Here is a 23,224-nt window from a genome sequence, read left to right on the forward strand (position 1 = left end):
TTAAAAAATGACTGATTTTGAAAAATATTAAACTAATTTCACTTCAAAATACCTGTACTAAATATTTCCATGAAATCTCTAATGTGTAGTCTCCAGACAGTTAATAACACTTAAAAATAAAACAGTAGGACTAATTTTTGTTTTTGTTCTGTTTAATATTTAGGCTATCAACATGACGGCTGAAGAAACAGTGAATGTAAAAGAGGTTGAAATCATTAAGCTAATATTAGACTTCTTGAATTCAAAGAAGCTTCACATTAGTATGTTGGCCCTTGAAAAGGAAAGTGGAGTCATAAATGGCCTGTTTTCAGATGATATGCTTTTTCTGAGGTATGATTTCATTAGTATTATGAAGTTTGTAGCTCTTTCAAAGAAGTGTTAAGTATTAATAAGGTAATATGTGCATTATAAGGATATATTTATAATCATGAGAAGGCTATATAAGTATAATTTTTTTAATTCATTTTTTTTTAAAGATTTTATTTACTTGAGGGATAACGACAGAGATAGCAAGAGAGGACAATGGGGAGGAGAGGGAGAAGCAGGCTCCCCGTTGAGCAGGGAGCCCCATGTGGGACTCGATCCTAGGACCCAGGGATCACGACCTGGGTCCTAGGATTACGAGCCAAAGGCAGACACCCAATCAGCTGAGCCACCCAGGCGCCCCTATGAGTATAATTTTCAAAAATAATGCTTGTTTTTATAATGGAACATTTACAAAATAATGTTCTCTATAGAATGTTTTCAGTAGTAAGATCCAGAGGTCCATTAAAAAAAAAACAAACCAGAGTCACAACTCCATTGTGGTTGTGGTGTCATCACAAAAAATACTTGAGTAAGAAATCGGGGACTCCGGAAAGATAAAATATTTCTGCAGTACCATTTTTTTTTTGCCATAGAAATGAATATAAACCTATTCATTACAGAAAATATGCAAAAATAAGGAAGAAAAATCACCTACCACCCAGACACACTTCATACTAATAATTTTCTGTACATATTTTAAAAAAACCCAGCAATTCTATTGCATTTATAATTTAGTATCCTTTTTTATTCATTAACATCATAAGAATTCTCTGTGTTATTACAAATTTATACTATAAAATTTTCAGTTTAATTAATTTCCTTATGGGTCCCCTATTTTTAGACAAATTATTTCCAGTTTATCTTAAATAAATGCTCTGTTGAGATCTTTTATACAAATGGCTTTTTCTATATCTTGGATTATTTCCTTAGAACAAGATTCTTGGAATTGCAGAGCAAAAGGGAATTGACATATTTGCCAAAATGGGAAGCTAAATATATCCTAACTTGAATTAGATGGAAAAAGAAAAACCCAAATTTCCAGACAGAAATGTGCTCTCTGCTTATGTGATACTGAATATCCTTGACAAAGAGTACAGATTCTTGGACATGTGGCATTTTGTGACTTGGAAAGCCTTAAAAGATGAAGCATTCCCAAGTCATGAAAAAGGAACTTAAAAAAAAAAAGCTTTAATAAGAGAATTTATTTAAACTCCTTGAACTTCCCTGTATTTAGTGTTACGAATGTCATTTGGCCCTGGGGAGCTTAGTCAGTGGATAATCGTCAGGAACCAGTACCGAGGCCATATTCTTTTGGCCCTCTTTCAAGCATTGCTACTCCTGCAATTTAGCAGTGGCTCTCAAATATCCCCCCTCGAACCTCTTGGGTTTCTGATGAAGTTTTACTGGTCTGAAATGCAAAGAATTGTAGAAGAGTAAGTTTTTAAACTAAATGTATTCATCTTAAAGGACTGACCTTTGAAATTTGTCCTTCCTACTTTTTAAATATTAAAATACCTCTTTATAAAACGATTGATTGCTTTTTATTAATATTCCTTATTTGTAGACTCAAAAGTTGGCAATCCAATATAGATCCTCCTGTCCATCCCTTTTAAAATTTTACTGTTCTAAAAGCCAAAAGTAGGGAAATTGATATTATAAAAGAGCAGCAATAAGAATGCCTTAAAACTTTTGGAAGTTCTCATAGACCACTAAAGTAGGATGAAATCTGTCCTCATTCCTTGCTGTTTTTATTTTCAGAGTGTAAATTTTAGTGTCAAATGCCTCGGAGATGTAGAAATCACAGTTTAGAGCAGGATTTCTCAACCTCAGCACTAGTAACATTTTGGGCCAGATAATTCTTTGTCCTTTGGGGTGTGCAGGTTGTCCTGTGCATTATAGGATGTTTAGCAGCATCTCTCACCTATACTCAGTTGATGCCAGCAGCACCTCCCAATTGTGACAACCCAAAATGTCTCCAAACATTACTAGATGTCTTGGGGGCAGAATTGCCCCAATTAAGAACCACTGATTTAGTGAGTCTGGCACATACCCACACACTGGCCCCTAAATAATACAGAAGAGCTTTAAAACTGTAAGATGAATAGGAAAATAAAGGAACTTTTAGACTTAGCCCAATGTTTTTATATAGGTGAAAAAAACATAGAATGAGAAGTGGTTGCAGATCACAAATTCTTCTCATATAGAATATGTTGTTACAAGTAAGTTGTGAAAAATTTAATTATAGTGGTTGAGAAACCAAGTAAAATGTTAACCTCACCTCATATTTATTCTGCTTTTAATTAGTGTAACCCAAATTTGATAACATGCGTGGGTTCTTTTCTTTATGTAGGCAGCTAATCCTTGATGGTCAATGGGATGAAGTTCTTCAGTTCATTCAGCCTCTAGAATGTATGGAAAAATTTGACAAAAAAAGGTAAGATTTCTGAAGTTTTTTAATGTCTTGTCATTGGTAGGAGCTTAGCAAAACAATAAACACAAATTTAAAAAGAAGACTTAATTTTCCTAGAAAATAGTATACTCAATCCAATTGAGTTGGAGCACTTCTAGAGGACAAGTTGAATGTGCTCTAGAGGAGCACAAATTTAAAAAGAAGACTTAATTTTCCTAGAAAATAGTATACTCAATCCAATTGAGTTGGAGCACTTCTAGAGGACAAGCTGGAGCACTCAGCTTACTTCGATTGGTTGAAAATCTTATATATAAACCTACCTTTTTTGACAGTGTCTATACAAAAAGCCACAAGGACCATATCTGCAACAGTTGTTTCTTCATAATAGTATGAAGATTTTTTTTTAATAGTATGAAAATTTAAAGATGTCATTCCATTTTCTCCTGGCCTCCATTATTTCTAATGAACACTTAGCTGTATTTGTATCCTGATTCTCTTTATGTTTCTTTTTTTTTTTTTTTGGCTGCCATCAAGATTTTTCTTGTTTTTTTTTGAGATGTATTTAACATATAAATAACATTATATTAGTTTCAGGTGTACAATACAGTGATTGGTTATTTGTATATATTGTGAGATGATCATCACAGTAAGTCTAGTTAACATGTAAATATATTTACAAAAACTTTTATTTCTTGTGAGGAAGATTTTTAATGTCTCTCTTAGCAACTTTAAAATGTACAATACAGTATTATTAACTGTAGTCACCATCCTGTACATTACATCCCCATGACTTACTTTAAAACTGGAAGTTTGTACCTTTGGACCCACTTCACCTGTCCATGTCCACCCTTCCAACTCCTGACTCTGGCAACAAGATTTTATCATTGGCTTTCAGCAGTTTGATTATGATGTGCTCAAGTATGGTTTCTTTGTATTTTTCCTGCTTAGGGTTTATTGAACTTTTTGAATCTGTAAGTCTATATTTTTCATCAAATTTGGCAAGCTTTTGGCCATTACTTCAAATATTTTTTCTGCCCTTTTCTCTTTTCCTCCTGGGACTCTACACAGTATTAGATGATTAATATTGTCCCACAGGACTGAGGTTCTGTTCCTTTTTTTAAAACTTTTTTTTTTTCTGTATATTCTTCAGTCTGGATTATTTCTACTGATTTGCCTTCAGTGTTCACTGATGCCTTTTTCTGCTATTAGCAGTCTGCTCATAAGCAATGCATTTTTCATTTCAGATAATTATACCTTTCAGTTTCAGAATTTCCTTTTCTTTATCATTTTTCTGCTGAGATATTTCCATCTGTTTACTCATTGTGACTATATTTCCCTTTAAGTCCTTGAACATATTTAGAGTAGCTATTGTTTGCTAATAGTGTTTGTTTGCTAATTCCAACTTCTAGGTCATTTTAGGCTCAACTTCTATTGATTGCCTTTTTCTTAACTATGAGTCACTTTTATTTTTTTTAATATATCTAGTCATTTTTAAAATGTATTCTGCACATCGTGGATTCATTGCTGAGACTCTGGATTCTGTTATCTTCCTTTGAGAAGTGTTGACTTTTATTCATGGAGGTAGTTAACTTGATTATGCGCTCACTTAGTGGATGCCAGCTGAGATCTTTGTTCAGTTAATTAGGCTTCTATCTGTTGCTTTCCCTGGGCTCCTTGGAGTCTCCTTTGCATCTTCACAGTTTCAGGGACAGCCAAAGATTTGGGCTGAGTTTTATAATAGATTTTGGTGTATTTTTCCTTATGACTTCCTTCTTTTTTGGATGTCTCCCTGCTTTTCAGCCACTCTTGCAGTACCAGCTGTTTTTGCTGACTTTTCAAGAAAGTGAAACTGCAACTTTCTACTTGAGTTTTAGCTCACATTGTGTTGACTGGAAGACCTTACACCCTTGAATCTCACCCCAAAGTTTCTTTTTTTTCCAAGGATTGACTTCCCTCTAGTTGTGCCAGCTTTTTGTTGTTCTTCATTGCTTTCAAATACTTATTTTTTTTTTAATTTTACCTAGGGTTTATTATTGTTATCTGCAGAAAAGCTAGCCAGATACAAGGTATTCCACCATTAATGGAAGTACAGTCTTATATTGTTTTTGATCCTCCATTCATACCACTGGGGCTATTTGATAACTGTTTGCCTTATACATTCTTCATTCATCTGGAATAATATTCCTTTCACTGTCTCCTGCCTTTACATAGCACACACCTGATCATCTTCCAAGAGTCAGTTCTTATAAATACTTCCCACCCCTTCTGATAGAATTGGTTTCACATTCCTTTGAGACCTTGCCGAAACAGTGTACATATTTCATACAATTTATTAGATGACTCTCTTTTTGAAGGCAAGGATTTCGTTTTATTGGACACAATTTGCTACCATAACAGTGGTTGAAAGAATGACTGAGGTTCATTATTATTTTCTTTCAGTCCTTAGAAATAATTTTTCTTTAAGGTGCTTAAGGCATCCAACATTTTTTAATTCTTAGGCAAGTCAAGTAGACTCCTCTCCCTGAAACATCTCTGTTAAAAAGTTTTAGGGTTTAGGGGCGCCTGGGTGGCTCAGTCAGTTAAGCATCCAACTCCTGATCTCAGCTCAGGTCTTGGTCTCAGAGTTGTGAGTTCAAGCCTCGTGTTGGGCTCCATGCTGGAGCCTCCTTACAAAAAAAAAAAATTTCAAAGTTTATGGTTATTTTATGACTTTTCAGAAATGTTGTTCATTTCTTATATTCTTTCAGCCTGCTTTTTATTAGACCATTCTCGTGTTCAAAGAGAAAAAAAAAGACATATTTTGAATAAAATACAAAATAATAAAACATAATAAAACATAAAGCATTTTGAATGTAAAGGACTTTGATTTCATGTTAGATAATATTTGACATCTTCCATAAAACTTGATTTTTGTTCAGAATTAAGATTGGAAATAGAAATCCTTTGAGTATTAAATTGTATTTACTACTGAAATTATTTTAATTGTGGCTTCAGTGTGATAAGCTTTTAAGAATTTTTTGAAAGCAAAGGTAGTTAGAGTAACTTTAAGTGCATTTGATTTATGAGACATTGGAAAATTAATTTTTTAAAAAATATTATTTTAGGAGCACCTGGGTGGCTCAGATGGTTGGGTGTCTGTCTTCAGCTCAGGTCATGATCCCAGGGTCCTGGGATCGAGCTCCACGGCGTGCTCCCTGCTCAGTGGGGAGCCTGCTTCTCCCTCTCCTTCTCCTGCTCCCCCTGCTTTTGCTGTCTCTCTCTCTGTCAAATAAATAAGTAAAACCTTTAAAAATATATATATAATTTTAAAGGAATAATTAGTCCTTTTGAACATATGTGGCCTCTGTTGCTCTGGGGACTTGGGTTTCATTTTCAATCTTTGACATTGCTATAACTCAGCTTTTTAATTTTAATGTTTCATATTTTATTTTTCACAGGTTTCGTTATATTATCCTGAAGCAGAAGTTTTTAGAAGCTTTGTGTGTTAACAATGCAATGTCAGCAGAAGATGAGCCCCAGCATGTAAGATTTTTATTCCTGAAGGTTTGCGCCATAGTCTTGTTTCAGTCATAAGTATTTTATTCACTAAAACGAAAGATTAGTATCATGAATTTTCAAAGTTTTTATGAGGTAGGATGGGGTAAGATTTACTCTTTTGCAGCTGTAGCACTTTCAATCTGTAATGCTTCCAAGATTTAGACAAGGATGATAAATGAATGGCTGGCAGATATGTGCTCTTCTCTTGTTTAAGGTGATTTAGGTTGCAATAGATGTTTGACTTAAAAATGATGCTACATTGTTCCTTTTTCCTTATTACAGAAGTGGATTATGTTTACTTTCTTTTTCTGTTTTTTTTTTCAGTATTTGATCCAGAGGTGTCTTTTTTCCCTCCAAGTTTTTATTAAATTCCAGTTAGTTAACATACAGTGTAATATTAGTTTCAGGTACAGAATCCAGTGATTCATCACTGACATACAATACCCAGTGCTCAGCACAACAGTGGTGGTTTTTGATAAAATCTTTATGCCTTTATGACAATTTAAATTTAATGATACGAAGGATTTGTTTTTAACATTTCTTTATTTTTTTTTTTAGAAGATTTTGTTTATTTATTTGAGAGAGAGTGAGCACAAGCACAGGGAGGGGCAGAGGGAGAGCGAGAGGGAGAAGCAGAGTCTTCACTGAGCTCTATTCCAGGACCCTGAGATCATGACCTGAGCCAAAGTCAGACGCTTAACTGAGCCACCCAGGTGCCCCATGAAGGGTTTTTTGGTTAGAAAGTTATTTTTAAAGTTTTAATAATAGTGTTGTTACATCCAAACCAAGGAAACTTATTAAGTGCCAGTAAGTGTTCATTGAAATAAACTCAAAAGATATTACGATGAGGACTTTCATGTATAATAGAGAAATATTTGCCAAATAATGATGTTTAAATGTGGGAAGAACTCTGGAATGTAAGTCAGAGGACCTAATTTTTATTTTGTCTTTGTCACTAACCGACTACATTACTTCAGTTAAATCTGCTACCTAACTTTTTCCATATGTAAGATGAAGAAAGGTGAATATGTAAGCTCTAAGATTCCTTACATCATTAAAAGCTTATGGTTCTAATAAAATATTCAGTATACAAATTATTGTAATCTGTCTCTCAGCTAAGCTTCCTTTATTCTGTCTTCATTCTGTTTTTGTAGTAAATGAACTGTAAATGTTCTTTTTTTTCCTTTAATTTGCTTTCTTCACACAAATTTCTCTTATGGCAAGTTTGAGAATGGCTCTTTTGCTTTTTGGGTAAGCTGGAGTGATAGCAAGTTATATAAACAATTGAATATTAGCATGCTTCAGTTTTCATTTCTAGAGAACTTAGTTATTCTTGACTTTAAAAAATTATGCGTTTGAGGGGCGCCTGGGTGGTTCAGTCGTTAAGCATCTGCCCTCGGCTCGGGTTGTGATCCCCGGGTCCTGGGATCGAGCTTTGCATTGGGCTCCCTGCTCTGTGGGAAGTCTGCTTCTCCCTCTCCCACTCCCCCTGCTTGTGTTCCCTCTCTCACTGTGTCTCTCTCTGTCAAATAAGTAAAATCTTTAAAAAAAAATTATGCATTTGAGAATGATAGTCTGAAGCCTGAACTAGAATACTATTTTTATAGGAAGAGTTTAAGTCGCTAATTAACCAAATTATTTAATATTTTTATTTCAGTAGTGAAAAACATTTTGATTCTTGAGAGTTGTTATTAAATATCTTGCAAGTTATGTGAGTATTCTGTGACACTAGAGTTTATCCTTTTGCAGTTGAATAGTTTATGAAAGTTTGTAAAATATCTTTGTATTTGAATAAAATACTCTTGTTTTTTATCTCACAGCATCTCTCTTTATAGTGATCACTTAAATTTTTCTTACAGCTGGAATTTACCATGCAAGAAGCTGTGCAATGTTTGCATGCCCTAGAAGAGTACTGTCCTTCTAAAGATGATTATAGCAAGCTCTGTTTGCTTTTGACTTTGCCTCGTCTGACCAATCATGCTGAATTTAAGGACTGGAATCCCAGCACTGCACGAGTTCACTGTTTTGAAGAGGCTTGTGTCATGGTTGCAGAATTCATCCCTGCTGATAGGAAGCTAAGTGAGGCAGGTTTTAAAGCAAGTAACAATCGTTTATTTCAGCTTGTAATGAAGGGTCTACTTTATGAATGCTGTGTAGAATTTTGTCAAAGTAAAGCAACTGGAGAAGAAATTACAGAAAGTGAAGTACTTCTTGGCATTGACCTTTTGTGTGGTAATGGTTGTGATGACTTGGATCTGAGTTTATTATCATGGCTTCAGAATCTCCCATCTTCTGTCTTCTCTTGTGCTTTTGAACAGAAAATGCTTAATATTCATGTTGACAAACTTCTGAAACCTACAAAAGCTGCATATGCTGATCTTTTGACTCCTCTTATCAGCAAACTTTCTCCCTATCCATCATCTCCAATGAGAAGGCCTCAATCAGCTGATGCCTATATGACCCGATCTCTGAATCCTGCTTTAGATGGCCTCACTTGTGGACTTACCAGTCATGATAAGAGAATCTCAGACCTTGGAAACAAAACTTCCCCAATGTCACACTCCTTTGCTAACTTCCATTATCCAGGTGTGCAAAACCTCAGTAGAAGTCTCATGCTTGAGAATACAGAATGTCACAGTATTTACGAAGAATCCCCTGAACGGTAATTATTTGCTCATAAAAATTAGAAAATATTCACAAGTGTGAGATTGTGTGTGTGTGTGTGTGTGTGTGTGTGTGTGTGTGTATGTGTATGTATGTTTAATGTTCAAGTCCCTTTATTTTTTAATTTTTTTTAGAGAGGGAAGGATGGGGAGGGGCGGAGGGAAAGGGAGAGAGAATCCTAAGCAAGCTCCACACCCAGCACAGAGCCCAACGTGGGGCTTGATCTCACAGCCCTGAGATCATTTTCTGTTAAGTTGCTATGAGATTGCAGAGGAGGGGGTTGTGATATTTTGTTTAATGTTCCTTAAAGAGAAGGGAGGATTTTAGAATGTTAAGTGAGGGGACTTCCTAAAGCCTAGGGTAACTTCTTAAGGCATCTTATTGCTCTACTTGGAAGATAAAGATGATATCTAGTCATGAAAATGGATGAGTATAACTTAATATAGGAGCTTCCTATTATCTAAATCCTAAAGGGATAGAGAGTCTTGAGCATTGGTAGAGACCATCTTAAACTTACCCTGGACTTTCCAATCTCTTCAAAGAAAATTTTCATTGTTTGGAATGTTGAACTTCAGTTCTTATTGAACTGCTGATATTCTGAGTACACAAGATGATCAGAACTTCTTGGTCAGTATAATGAATGACATGTTTGGACTTGTACACCAGTGGGATTGTGTGGAAAAGAGACACACAAAAATCCAGCCAGATCTGACTCTACATGTGCTCTTGCCTGTGTAAAGAAAGTAGTAGAAATTTGAGGACTGACTGGATAAAGATGTAAAGAAGTGGAGTGCAAGTTACTAGATTACAGAATAAACAGAGGTAAAAAATGACATATTAGAAAGTGAGTAATACATGTGTTATTAGCTGAGCAGTAGCAGTAACCCAGAAAACATCTGTCATGCTTGGGAAATTGGAAGACTTATGAGGCCAAGCAGTGTGGAATAATGAATAGAACATGATCTTTGGAGTCAGACTTGGGTTTCAACAATAGCTTTGCCATTTAGTAGTTGTATGACCTTGAGACCAGTCCTTAATCTCGCTGAGCCTAAATGACCTCCTCTATAAAATAGGGTATTGACTTGCAAAGTGAGATAAAGCTCCTAGCAGAGTGGCAAGTATGTGAATGATGCTCTGTAAATATAAATTTCTCCCTTTCTGAGTGTCATACTCCTGGTAAGGACAATATGTCAAAAGGGCTGCTAACAACATGCTATGGGAGGGCTACTGTGCTGTGGATAAAGTATAAAAATTTACTTTGGAAAGAGTTAACCTTGTTTTTAAAAAAATATTTGAGGTGTAATTTGAAAATATTGGGAAGCTTAATTAGATCAATTATGTTGAAGATGCCACATGATGAAACCTCTTATTTGTGGTAATTCATGTTTGAAGTCAATATTTGTTTAAAAATATTTGAGTATCTACTCTGTGCTAGCACCATGCTGCATCCTGGGTATAGTGATTGAGTTACTGTGGTGAATAAGAAGATAAAACACAAAAGAAAGGTTTATAAGAGAGTATGTAGTGTTTTGTAAAGACAGCTTTTCACTCAAACATAAACTCAAAAAGGAAGAAAAATCAGTTGAAATATATAAGCTTTGGCTATTCAGTGTAACAGTCTCAAAATTAAATGGCAGAAATATAAAAATTCTCAAGAATGGGTCAGCATTGGATTTGGAGCCTGAAGATCTGGATTCAAATCCTAGTTTTATTTACCACTGTGCAATTTTAGGAAAATCACTTTGTTCCTCATCTGTGAAATGGGAGTTACAATCTATTTCATAAGTTACTGTGCAAGTTAGATAATGCATGTGGAAATGATATATAAATTGAAAAATTCATTATAAAGGTCATTTTATTCTATCTCTATACAGTTAATAACTCTTAGAAAATCTGTCTTGTGGACATAAAATGGGACCTCTTATGGTCATTAGCAGGTTACAGCACTGACTGGTAGCCAAAACCTTTTCCCAAGTCTTTCTACTTCCTCATCTGGGTACATATGTGATTATGTAAGTTGATATATTTATAGGTTAGAAAGCTTCTAACCAATGGTGCCTTTGTGAGGATGACTAGCTCTGCTTCCTGAACCCTAGACCTGTAATTTGTTATGTCTTACATACTTCTACCTGTAGAGGCCATTATGAAACCATCTCATAATCAGATTCCTTCAAGGCAAAGATCATTTTACTTTTGTACATGTTCCCATGGTGCCTTATGCCAATAGGTAAATATCTGTGGTATTCATCATCTTTGGATGATGTTAGTTATTAAAAATTTTGAACAGAGTAACTATGAAAAGTAGAAATTGCTAGTGTTTAGAAGAATCTTAGGAACAACCTGACATAAGATATTAAGCTTACTAATTAGTATACATTAAAAATTTTGGGAAGATGTATATTTAGCTTTTATGTTAAGTGCAAATAAGCCAAAGACAGTCTTTTAATAAAACCTTAACAGTTCTTAAAATTTTATTGAGACATATTGGAGGGGAAAAATTAATGTTTGGATAAGAAAGTCACAGATTAAGATAACATGAAGAGAATTCAGGCATTAGGTCATCCAGCTTATTATTCAGTTCAATTTATAGATGAAGCTGAGCCACAGAGAATGTAAGTGATTTTCACAAGACCACACACCTTGTTTTAGACTGGAGCCGCTACGCTCCTTGCTTAATAATCTAGTGTACTTCTGTTATAAGCACATTGTATTTAAAAAATAAAAAAACCCTCTTACATAGTACCCTTAAGAAAGGAAGATTTAAAAATCTATTTTTGCACATTCGATAAACATTTAGATTAAGTATTCATTGTGTTAATTAAAATTTCTCTAACTAGAATATATTTTCCTTCACCCCTACCTCTTCCTGTTTGTTTTTTGCACCTTTCTGGAAGAAGTGATACACCCGTTGAGGCACAGCGGCCTATAAGCAGTGAAATCCTGGGCCAGAGTTCAGTTTCAGAAAAAGAGCCTGCAAATGGAACACAGAATCCAGGACCAGCTAAACAAGAAAAAAATGAGGTAATATTTAATATACCTAGTGTCTTTTAGAATTATTCTCTGTGGAAGAAATAATAGTATTTGCTTGGATAGAATGTAAAAGGAATTTTCCAATATTTGGAAGTAGGTGAGAGAATATCTAGACTTTCTTATTAATTAAGTCATTTTCTCCCTTTTTCCTTAAGGACATATGGTATTTTTAGTTGTCATGTATTTTGGAGTATTTTTAACAGGTGAATTTATTAACAATCTAAAATACCACAGTTTACATTAATCTTACATATTTCAGGACTCAAGTAATTGAACTCACATTAAATGTGGATAGCTTGTATTTTTAAGACATATCTTACTGATTAAATTTAATGAACAGGAAATTATGACATTTATAATATACTTTTATCCAAGTTTTTAGAATTCCAAATTATTCTTCTGTGGTGATTTGGAAAAGAAATTGTATGATAAAGGAGAGTATAAATTTTATCTTATATGGTATGCCATTTAGAAGAGGTGAAGAGGTAGTTTTAATAAGTTCAATAAATTTTTTTGTCTTCAACTAAATATTAAGAATGAAGTAGAAAAATTACTATTAAAAATACATATGAATATGCACCAAACAACAGAACCCCAAAATCTATGAAGCAAACATTGGCAGAGTTGAAGGGAGAAATAATAGTTGGAGACTTCAATACCCCACTTAATGGGTAGAACATCTAAACAGAAGGTCAGTAAGCATATGGAGTACTTGAACAATACTATAAACCAGCTAGACCTAACAGACATCTATAGCACAACAATATTATTGCTTTGGAGGATGCACCGTTTTTTTCACCCAGAGGTGCCTGTATCAGTCTTTATAGAGGAAGTTGTTTTCTTAGACACCTCAGGTCTGTGTTAGTATTCCTAGTGTTGGTAAGTTTATGAATATGTGAATACTAACAATATGTGAATGCAAATATATAAATAAAGTGATACTAACAAGAAAAAAAGAATAGTCCAACACTAGCAGAATACACATTCTTCTGAAGTGCACATGTAACATTCTTCAGGATAGAGTGTATGTTAGGACCCAAAACAAATATCAATAAATTTTAAAAGATTGAAATCATATGAAATATCTTCTCTGACTACAATGGAATGAAGCTAGAAATTAATAACAGAGGGAAAATTGGAAAATTCACAAATTTGTAAAAATTAATGCACTCTTAATTGATGGGTCAAAGAAATCAAAAGGGAAATTAGAAAATACCTAGAGACTAGAGACTAATAAAAATGAATACAACATACCAAAGCATACAACATTCCAAACTTATGAGATACAGCAAAAGCAGTGCTCAGGGGAAGTGTATAGCTGTAAATGACTACATTGAAAAAGAAGAAAGATCGCAAATCAATAACCTAACTTTATGCCTTGAGGAACTGGAACAAGAAGAACAAATTTTATCAGAAGGAAGAACGTAATAAAGATTAGAGGGGAGAAAAATAAAATAGAGAAGAGGAAAACAGTAGAGAAAATCAGTAAAACCAAAAGTTGGCTCTTTGAAAAGATCAACAAAATTGACAAGTGCTTAGTTAGACCAAGAAAAGAGAGAGAGAGAGGCACACACAAATAAGTAAAATCAGAAACGGATAATACATTTTTTGTATTATAATATGTATTGTAATACATATTATTTACAATAATAAAATGGATTATAAGAGAATACTATGACCAATTGTAAGCCAACAAATTAGATAGCCATGTTGAAATGGACAAATTCCTAGAAATCACACATTACCTAAATGACTCAAGAAGGGTGCCTGGGTGGCTCAGGTGGTTAAGCCTCTGCCTTTGGCTCCAGTCATGATCCCAGGGTCCTGGGATGGAGTCCCACATTGGGCTCCCTGCTCAGCGGAGAGTCTGCTTCTCCCTCTCCCTCTGCACCTCCCCCTGCTCATGCGCTCTCTCTCTGTATCTCTCTGTCTCAAATGAATTAAAAAAAAAATCTTAAAAAAAAATAAATGACTCAAGAAGAAATAGAAAATTTCAACAGACCTATAACGAGTAAAGAGATTGAATCAGTAATCGGGGCTTCCAGCAAAGAAAAATCTAGGATCAGATAGCTTTATGGGTGAGTTCTACCAAACTTTGGAGGAAGGGTTAACATCAGTCCTTCTCAAAATCTTCCAAAAGTGTGTAAGAGGAAGGAATACTTCCTAACTCATTCTGAGGCCAGCATTACCCTAATACCAAGTCCAGATGTAGGCATTACATGAAAAGAAAACTACAGACCAGGGCACCTGGGTGGCTCAATCAGTTGAGCATACAACTCTTGATTTCAGCTCAGGTCATGATCTTAGGGTTGTAGGATCAAGCCCCAAGTTGGGCTCTGCACTCTGCATGGAATCAGCTTGAGATTGTCTCTCTCCTTCTGCTCCTCCCCCCATGTGCATGCTCTCTCTCTCAAAATAAATAAAATCTTAAAATCTACAGACCAATATTTTTCATAAATAGAAGCAAAAATCCTTTAACAAAATACTAGCAAACCAAATTCATCAGCATATTAAAAGGATTATGTGCCCTGACCAAGTGGATTTATCCCAGAATGCAAGGTTGGTCCAACATTAAAAAAAAAAAATCCGTGTAATATATCACATTAATAGAATGAAGGACAGAAAAACATCTGGCATCTCAATTGATGCAGAAAAGGCATTTGACAAAATCAAACACTCTTTCATGATAAAAGCTCTCAGAAAACTAAGAAAATGGAATTTCCTCAGCACAGTAAAGTTCATTTATGAAAACCCCAAGCTAATGTTATACTCAGTGGTGAAAAACTAAAAGCTTTTCCCCTAAAATCAGGAACAAAGACAAGGATGCCTGTTTTTACCACTGTTCTTCAACATTTACTGGAAGTTCTAGCTAGGGTGATTAGACAGAAAAAAGAAAGAAAAGCCATCCAGATTGGAAAGGAAGTAAAGCTAATCTTTATTTATAGATGACGTGGTTCTATTTATAGAAAATCCCAAGGAATTCATAAGAAAGCTACTAGATTTTACAAACAAGTTCAGCAAAGTTGCAGGGCACAAGAACAACACATAAAAGTCAGTTGTGCTTCTACACTACCAGCATTGAACAATCTGAACAGGAAATAAGAAAACAATTCCATTTGGGGCACCTGGGTGGCTCATTCGTTAAGCGTCTGCCTTCGGCTCATCATGATCCCAGGGTCCTGGGATCGAGCTCCACATTGGGCTCCCTGCTCCGCGGGAAGCCTGCTTCTCCCTCTCCCACTCCCCCTGCTTGTGGTTCCCTCTCTCGCTGTGTCTCTCTGTCAAATAAATAAAATCTTAAAAAAAAAAAAAAGGCAGTGGAAAATAATGTGTTGGTGGAGAAGTGGAGAATTTGAACTGTCATATGTTGTTGATTTGAATGTAAAATGTTGCACTTTGGATGGGTGGTACCTCAAATATAGAATTAAATATAGCTAAAACATAGCTTAAATATAGCTAAATATTGAATTACCATATAACCCAGCAATTCCACTCTGATCCACTCTAAAGCATTGAAAGCAGGACTCAAACAGATATCTTTATATCCATGTTCATAGCAGCATTATTCATGGTAGTCAAAATGTAGATATAACCCAAGTGTCCATCCACAGATGAATGGATAAACAAAAGTGACATATCCATTCAATGGAATATTATTCAACCACAAAAAGGAATGAAATGCTTACATATGCTACAACATGGATGAACTTTGAAGACATCATGCTAAGTGAAATAAGCCAGACAGAAAAGGACAAATACTATATAATTCCACTTATATCAAATATCTGAAATTAGCAAAATCATAAAGTAGAATAGAGGTTACCAGGAGCTTGGTGGAGGAAGAAATGGGAAGTTATTGCTTAATGGTTACAGAGTTTCTCTGAGGTTGATGAAGAATTTTGGAAATAGATAGTGGTGATTATTGCACAATGTTGTGAGTATAATTAATGCCACTGAATTGTACACATAAAAATGGTTGAAATGACGAATTTTCTATTTTACCAACAATAAAGAATTTAAAAGGACACATAGATAATTTTGTCTCAGGGTTATTGCTGTAGGTTATGAAGTAGAGGAGGATTGTTACTACTTCCTGGAAAAGGGGAGACAGTTTTAGCTTTAGTTAGCTGTATGAGACTCTTCATTAAGCTTATCATCAGTGTGGGCCAATTTTAGAGATGATTGACTTGTTCCAGGGTAACCCCAGTTCACATGATCCATGTAATGTGACCGGACTCCAGCTTGGCAGGGGCGTCTTTCTTTGCCAATACTGGAATTTACTAAATACCTAAATCCTGTAAGTTTGGGTGCTATATAGTTCTTTTAGAAGAATGAACTAGAAATGTTGAGATTAAGTTTACTATCCATTTTATTCCACTTTCTTGTGAAAGGCCATTTGAAACCTGAATTAAAGTATTGTTTTTGAGGGAAATTTTTAAAGTTTCTCTTTAGAGTAACCTATTGAACCATTTACATGCTCAAATTAAGTGTTGGACAAAGTCATTATTGTGTTTATTAAATACTAATGTAGTCTCTCAGTATTTTTTTCAAGCGGTACAGATCTAATTCCATGACCCCTTGTGACTGCTTTAATTTGTATTTTTATTTTGGGTTTGTCAAAGATCCAGGATGACCATTCATTTTGGTCAATCTCTTGCTTTAGAATAAAGCAAATTAACTCATCTACTTGACTATAAAAACTCATGGATACTATATTATTTTTCAAAGAGCAATGTATTAAGTGTTTTCTAATTGTTAAATATAGCTACTTGTATATTTCATCCAGTGTTTATAGAAGTTACTGTTGGGTAGGGACATATATTTAATCATAGTCTGCTCAAATATATTTATACTTTTTCTACTATTTTTAAGCTTCGAGATTCAACAGAACAATTTCAAGAATATTATAGGCAAAGATTACGCTATCAACAGCATTTAGAACAGAAGGAGCAACAACGACAGATATACCAACAAATGCTGCTCGAGGGAGGTGTGAATCAGGAAGATGGTCCTGATCAGCAGCAAAATCTTACCGAACAATTCCTTAATAGGTATGTCTTTCAGTCACTTTTTAAAATATAAAGTATTAAGGAGGGCATGTATTGCATGGAGCACTGGGTGTTATACGCAAACAATCAATCAGGAACACTACATCAAAAACTAATGATGTATGGTGACTAACATAACATGATAAAAAAAATTATTTCAAAGCTATTGAAAGCATGCAGTGACTGCTACTTTCCACATATAGTTTGAAATTTAAAGCGTTTTACGTGTTTCAAGTAATGGGGAGTTACGGTATATCTTCCTTCCACAGCATTCTGAGTGTTCATCTAATTTTGTTCTTCTTCCCTTTAAACCCTTTTTCACTTCTAAGCAACAAGAGCAGAAGTGTGGTGGTTCAACTCACAGCTGGAAGCAGATAGCCAGGTGGATCCAACTATCCCAGGGTTGCTGAGATCCTAGGGGTCCTAGTTACTTAGCTTCTTTTTGCTTGTTTCTTCACCTACTTCACAGAATAGCCATGAAGATTAAATGAGTTAATCTGTGCAAAGTGCTTAGGATAGTACCTGGCATATAGTAAGCACCATATTAAGTGTTCACTATTGTTTTTGTTATTTTGGGTCCTTAACTTTCAGATTCTTTAGAATTCAATATATTAAAATTATTCTTATAATTTCTGCCAAGACAATATGCACTTATATTGTTTTTAATTATAGGAGATATGTGTGTATGTGTATAGATAGATAATAATGTGTCTTTTTAAAAATCAGTAAACTAAAATATGTATACTTAAATGAGCAAAAGGTTGTTAGAAGATTAAATGAGTTAATATATAAAAAATTACTTAGAATAATTCCTAGCATATAGGAGATGTACCATAAAATGTAGGTTATTATTGTAATTATGATTAGGCAATGTAGTAGTGACTGTTAGTTCTTTACTTACTTCAATAATACTGGAAGTAATCTGCTTGATACTCTGAGGGTTGTGCAAGCCAGCCTGAAATTGATTCTGTCTTCAAACTTTCACACAAGGAATGGTTATAGGGGTAATCTAAAGAGTCTAAATACTCTTCTGAACATTGCATTTGAGGATCATTTTCTTATCACCTCTGATAAGTCAGTGGCTTATCAGAATTATCCTATTTTCATCAACTGCCATTTCTGGTTCTTAGATGTCTTCTTCATATCCATAAAGGCCATGGTTGCAGTTGGATTTCCTGACCATTTATTTTTCAGTGCAAGCAGATAGCTAGCATTAAATCAGAAGAAAAAGTGGCAAGGTTCTGTGATCCTAGTAGTGGTAAGGGATCCTAATACCTAAAAGTGGTAACTTTTTCCTCAGAAAAAGTTAAACTGTTCAAGATGGTTTGTCCTCCCTTTAAAGACAATTATAAATAGAATTCAAATTATTTCTTGTTATTTAGCTTTTGTAAATTAGTTTCATATAAATTCTCGGTTGTTCTCTCTTATCATCTGTTTTTTTCTAACAGTTTAATATACTTTTATTCAACCCTTTTTTCTAGGCCCTTAGTTTTATATATCTGAGCCAGTACCAGGACTATTTTTTTTTTTTTTAAGATTTTTATTGTTTACTTGACAGAGACACAGCGAGAGAGGGAACACAAGCAGGGGGAGTGGGAGAGGGAGAAGCAGGCTTCCCGCCGAGCAGGGAGCCCAATGCCGGGCTCGATCCCAGGACCCTGGGATCATGACCTGAGCCGAAGGCAGATGTGTAACGACTGAGCCACCCAGGCGCCCCTGATATTAGCATTTTAGACTTTATACTTAGTGTTTCCCAAAATGACTTGACCTCAGACTCATTCTTTATGGGGAGCATTTCACAGGATTAGTGTTTCATAGGACACAATTTGGGAAATGCAGCCTAGTTAAAATTATTAACATATATATTTAGTAATGGCTGCCAATTCCTTTAATAACATTGAACTGCTCTTTTATAAAGTCTTTTCTAAGCCCTAAATACACACACACACACACACACACTCTAATGTTTAATGTAGGAAAACTAGAAAATGCAATAAACCATAACACCTCTTGGTAATCATACCCCTTGTGTACTCCTCTCTCATATTGAATCTAGGCTGTAGAAAGTGATGCAGGGCCAGTTCTGGGTCTAAATCTTAACAGAGTCTGTCACCTTCCTCTTTGTGCTGTTTGGAGTACTGAGTCCAACAAAAGAAGTCCATCTACCCTGATACAGGAAGACTTGTGATGAGGGAAAGACCTTGAGGCTAACTTGTTTTGCTTTCTGCTCTCTGTCCTTAGCGCCTAGATCAGAGCCTGGCAGATAGTCTGTGTAGAATGAATGAATGTGTGACTAATAGGATGCCACTTGACTTTGTCCCATCATGGCCTACTCTAATCATACATTTCCTGGTTGATAGGATATTACTAGAGATATGAAATGAAAATAGCTTGTTTTGTTTTGTTGGTGAGAAATTTTGGTAGTGGTGATATTTTTGTTGACTATTTTGGGAAATTAAGTTTTAAATTGAAAATTAAACCAAAGATACTGGAGAAGAAACAGATTTTTTTTATGTTTTTATTGTAAAATGTGGTAAAATGGTAAAATATCTATATTTTACAGTGGCATACTATAGGAAAATTTGGATCTTTCAGTATCTTGGTTATGTGTTAAGCCAATGATGGTAATTTTTTAGTACTGAACTTACCATTTATATATTGTTTGTGCCTGTATTTACCTTCTCAAACTTTTAATCTTTTACATATATATATTCATTTGTTTTTTATTTATTTATTTGAGATAGCATGTGAGAGAAAGAGCAGGAGCGGGGGCGGGCATGGGGTGCAGAGGGAGAGGAAGAAGCAGACTCCCCCGCTGAGTAGGGAGCCTGAAGCGGGGGCTCCGATCCCAGGATCCTGAGATCATGACCTAAGCCAAAGGCAGACGCTTAACTGGCTGTGCCACTCAGGAGCTCCCTCTTCTATATATTAAGAATGTGATTAAGTTTTCATTTTAATGTAATTGCATTGTTTTATTTTATAGGTCCATTCAAAAGCTTGGTGAATTAAATATTGGAATGGATAGCCTTGGTAATGAGGTGTCAGCGCTCAACCAGCAATGTAACGGGAGCAAAAGCAATGGATCTAATAATTCTTCTCTAACTAGTTTTGCTACACCACCCCAAGACTCTAGTCCGAGATTAACACATGATGCTTCAAATATTCACACAAGCACCCCGTGTAATCCTGGATCAACAAATCACATACCTTTTCTTGAGGAATCACCTTCTTGTGGAAACCAAATGTAAGTACTTTACTTTGTAAAACCTGGAAATATTAACATCCTATTAATGATTGGAAACCTAGAAAGTTGAACTTCTCTTTGGAGCCTTACAAATAAAAGTTTTTGGAGCTCATTACACACCAAATCTTTTTCTAATCTGTCTTTATTTTTCCGTATTCTCTTCTACTAACTTCTAAATTTCTTAGGAGTCTTTGTTCTCCTATTTTTATTTTTTCTTTCTCACTAACACTAAGACAATTCTATTTTTTATAAGTCATTTTATTCAGAGATCTTACAGTTTTATCTTCTCCCTGATTTTCTTTCTTCTTGCCATTGATACCTTTCAACCAATAATATTTTAATTCACAGACTGAGGGCAGAAGATTTTTTTTTTTTAAAGATTTTATTTATTTGAGAGGGAGAGAATGAGAGATAGAGAGCACGAGAGGGAAGAGGGTCAGAGGGAGAAGCCGACTCCCTGCTGAGCAGGGAGCCTGATGCGGGACCCGATTCTGGGACTCCAGGATCATGACCTGAGCTGAAGCCAGTCGCTTAACCAACTGAGCCAGCCAGGTGCCCGAGGGTAGAAGATTTTTTAAAAATTTTTTGTTATGTTAATCACCATACATTACATCATTAGTTTTTTGATGTAGTGTTCCATGATTCATTGTTTGTGTATAAGACTCAGTGCTCCATGCAGAACGTGCCCTCTTTAATACCCATCACCAGGCTAACCCATCCTCCCACCCCCCTCCCCTCTAGAACCCTCAGTTTGTTTTTCAGAGTCCATCATCTCTCATGGTTTGTCTCCCCCTCTGATTCCCCCCCCTTCATTCTTCCCCTCCTGCTATCTTTTTTTTTTTTAACATATATTGTATTATTTGTTTCAGAGGTACAGATCTGTAATTCAACAGTCTCACACAATTCACAGCGCTCACCATAGCACATACCCTCCCCAATGTCTGTCACCCAGCCACCCCATCCCTCCCACCCCCCACCACTCCAGCAACCCTCAGTTTGTTTCCTGAGATTAAGAATTCCTCATATCAGTGAGGTCATATGATACATGTCTTTCTCTAATTGACTTATTTCGCTCAGCATAACACCCTCCAGTTCCATCCACGTCGTTGCAAATGGCAAGATCTCATTCCTTTTGATGGCTGCATAATATTCCATTGTGTGTGTGTGTGTGTGTGTGTGTGTGTGTGTGTGTGTGTGTGTGTGTACACACACACCACATCTTCTTTACCCATTCATCTGTCGATGGACATCTTGGCTCTTTTCACAGTTTGGCTATTGTGGACATTGCTGCTATAAACATTGGCGTGCACGTACCCCTTCGGATCCCTACTTTTGTATCTTTGGGGTAAATACCCAGTAGTGCAATTGCTGGATCATAGGGTAGCTCTATTTTCAACTTTTTGAAGAACCTCCATACTATTTTCCAGAGTGGCTGCACCAGCTTGCATTCCCACCAACAGTGTAGGAGGGTTCCCCTTCTCCACATCCCCACCAACATCTGTCATTTCCTGACTTGTTAATTTTAGCCATTCTGACTGGTGTGAGGTGATATCTCATTGAGGTTTTGATTTGGATTTCCCTGATGCCGAGCGATGTTGAGCACTTTTTCATGTGTCTGTTGGCCATTTGGATGTTTTCTTTGGAAAAATGTCTGTTCATGTCTTCTGCCCATTTCTTGATTGGATCAGTTGTTCTTTGGGTGTTGAGTTTAAGAAGTTCTTTATAGATTTTGGATACTAGTCCTTTATCTGATATGTCATTTACAAATATCTTCTCCCATTCTGTGAGTTGTCTTTTGGTTTTGTGGACTGTTTCTTTTGCTGTGCAAAAGCTTTTTATCTTGATGAAGTCCCAACAGTTCATTTTTGCCCTTGCTTCCCTTGCCTTTAGTGATGTTTCTAGGAAGAAGTTGCTGCGGCTGAGGTCGAAGAGGTTGCTGCCTGTGTTCTTCTTTAGGATTTTGATGGACTCCTGTCTCACATTTAGGTCTTTCAACCATTTGGAGTCTATTTTTGTGTGTGGTGTAAGGAAATGGTCCAGTTTCATTCTTCTGCATGTGGCTGTCCAATTTTCCCAACCATTTGTTGAAGAGACTGTCTTTTTTCCATTGGACATTCTTTCCTGCTTTGTCAAAGATGAGTTGACCATAGAGTTGAGGGTCCATTTCTGGGCTCTCTATTCTGTTCAACTGATCTGTGTGTCTGTTTTTGTGCCAGTACCAGACTGTCTTGATGACAGCTTTGTAATAGAGCTGGAAGTCCGGGACTGTGATGCCGCTGGCTTTGCTTTTCTTTTTAAATATTGCTCTGGCTATTCGGGGTCTTTTCTGGTTCCATACAAATTTTAGGATTATTTCTTCCATTTCTTTGAAAAAAGTGGATGGTATTTTGATGGGGATTGCATTGAATGTGTAGATTGCTCTAGGTAGCATTGACATCTTCACAATGTTTGTTCTTCCGATCCATGAGCATGGAACGTTTTTCCATTTCTTTGTGTCTTCCTCAATTTCTTTCATGAGTATTTTATAGTTTTCTGAGTACAGATCCTTTGCCTCCTTGGTTAAATTTATTCCTAGGTATCTTATGATTTTGGGTGCAATTGTAAATGGGATCGACTCCTTAATTTCTCTTTCTTCTGTCTTGTTGGTGTATAGGAATGCCACTGATTTCTGTGCATTGATTTTATATCCTGCCACTTTACTGAATTCCTGTATGAGTTCTAGCAGTTTTGGGGTGGAGTCTTTTGGGTTTTCCACATAAAGTATCATAGAAGGCAGAAGATGTTTTATAACATGTTGGGATGATTGCAGCAAAAACCATCTTCGCAGCTCTGGCAGTTACCGCAATTGAAGACATCGTGCATATTTATGTTTTCACTAATCAGGGAGGATTTTTTATCTTGCTATCCTTAGTAAACAAGTGTTAATTTATGCAGTAGGAATAGTTAAGGAGTATGTTGTATGTTCTTCATCTATTCTTTTTTTTT

At 35.6% G+C, this 23,224-nt stretch overlaps 1 protein-coding gene across 2 annotated transcripts in view; it reads left to right on the forward strand.

The window, feature by feature from the left end:
* The window catches only part of WDR47 (WD repeat domain 47), a 65,308-nt gene that overhangs the window by 16,313 nt on the left and 25,771 nt on the right, over window positions 1–23,224 (forward strand). Inside the window, exons 2-8 of one of the 2 annotated variants that reach the window (XM_028102071.1) lie at window positions 164–330; window positions 2,657–2,740; window positions 6,154–6,238; window positions 8,113–8,915; window positions 11,812–11,938; window positions 16,820–16,998; window positions 19,979–20,239. In XM_028102071.1, coding sequence (XP_027957872.1) covers window positions 173–330; window positions 2,657–2,740; window positions 6,154–6,238; window positions 8,113–8,915; window positions 11,812–11,938; window positions 16,820–16,998; window positions 19,979–20,239 — 1,697 coding nt within the window. In that variant the 5' untranslated portion in view covers window positions 164–172. The remainder of the gene's footprint in view (window positions 1–163; window positions 331–2,656; window positions 2,741–6,153; window positions 6,239–8,112; window positions 8,916–11,811; window positions 11,939–16,819; window positions 16,999–19,978; window positions 20,240–23,224) is intronic. The other variant, XM_028102072.1, reaches the window with a different exon arrangement.

This window comes from Eumetopias jubatus, unplaced genomic scaffold (assembly GCF_037043125.1).
Source record: "Eumetopias jubatus isolate StellerSeaLion01/CBP00866 unplaced genomic scaffold, mEumJub1_p1.0 scaffold_4, whole genome shotgun sequence".
NCBI classification, from domain to species: Eukaryota; Metazoa; Chordata; class Mammalia; order Carnivora; family Otariidae; genus Eumetopias; species Eumetopias jubatus.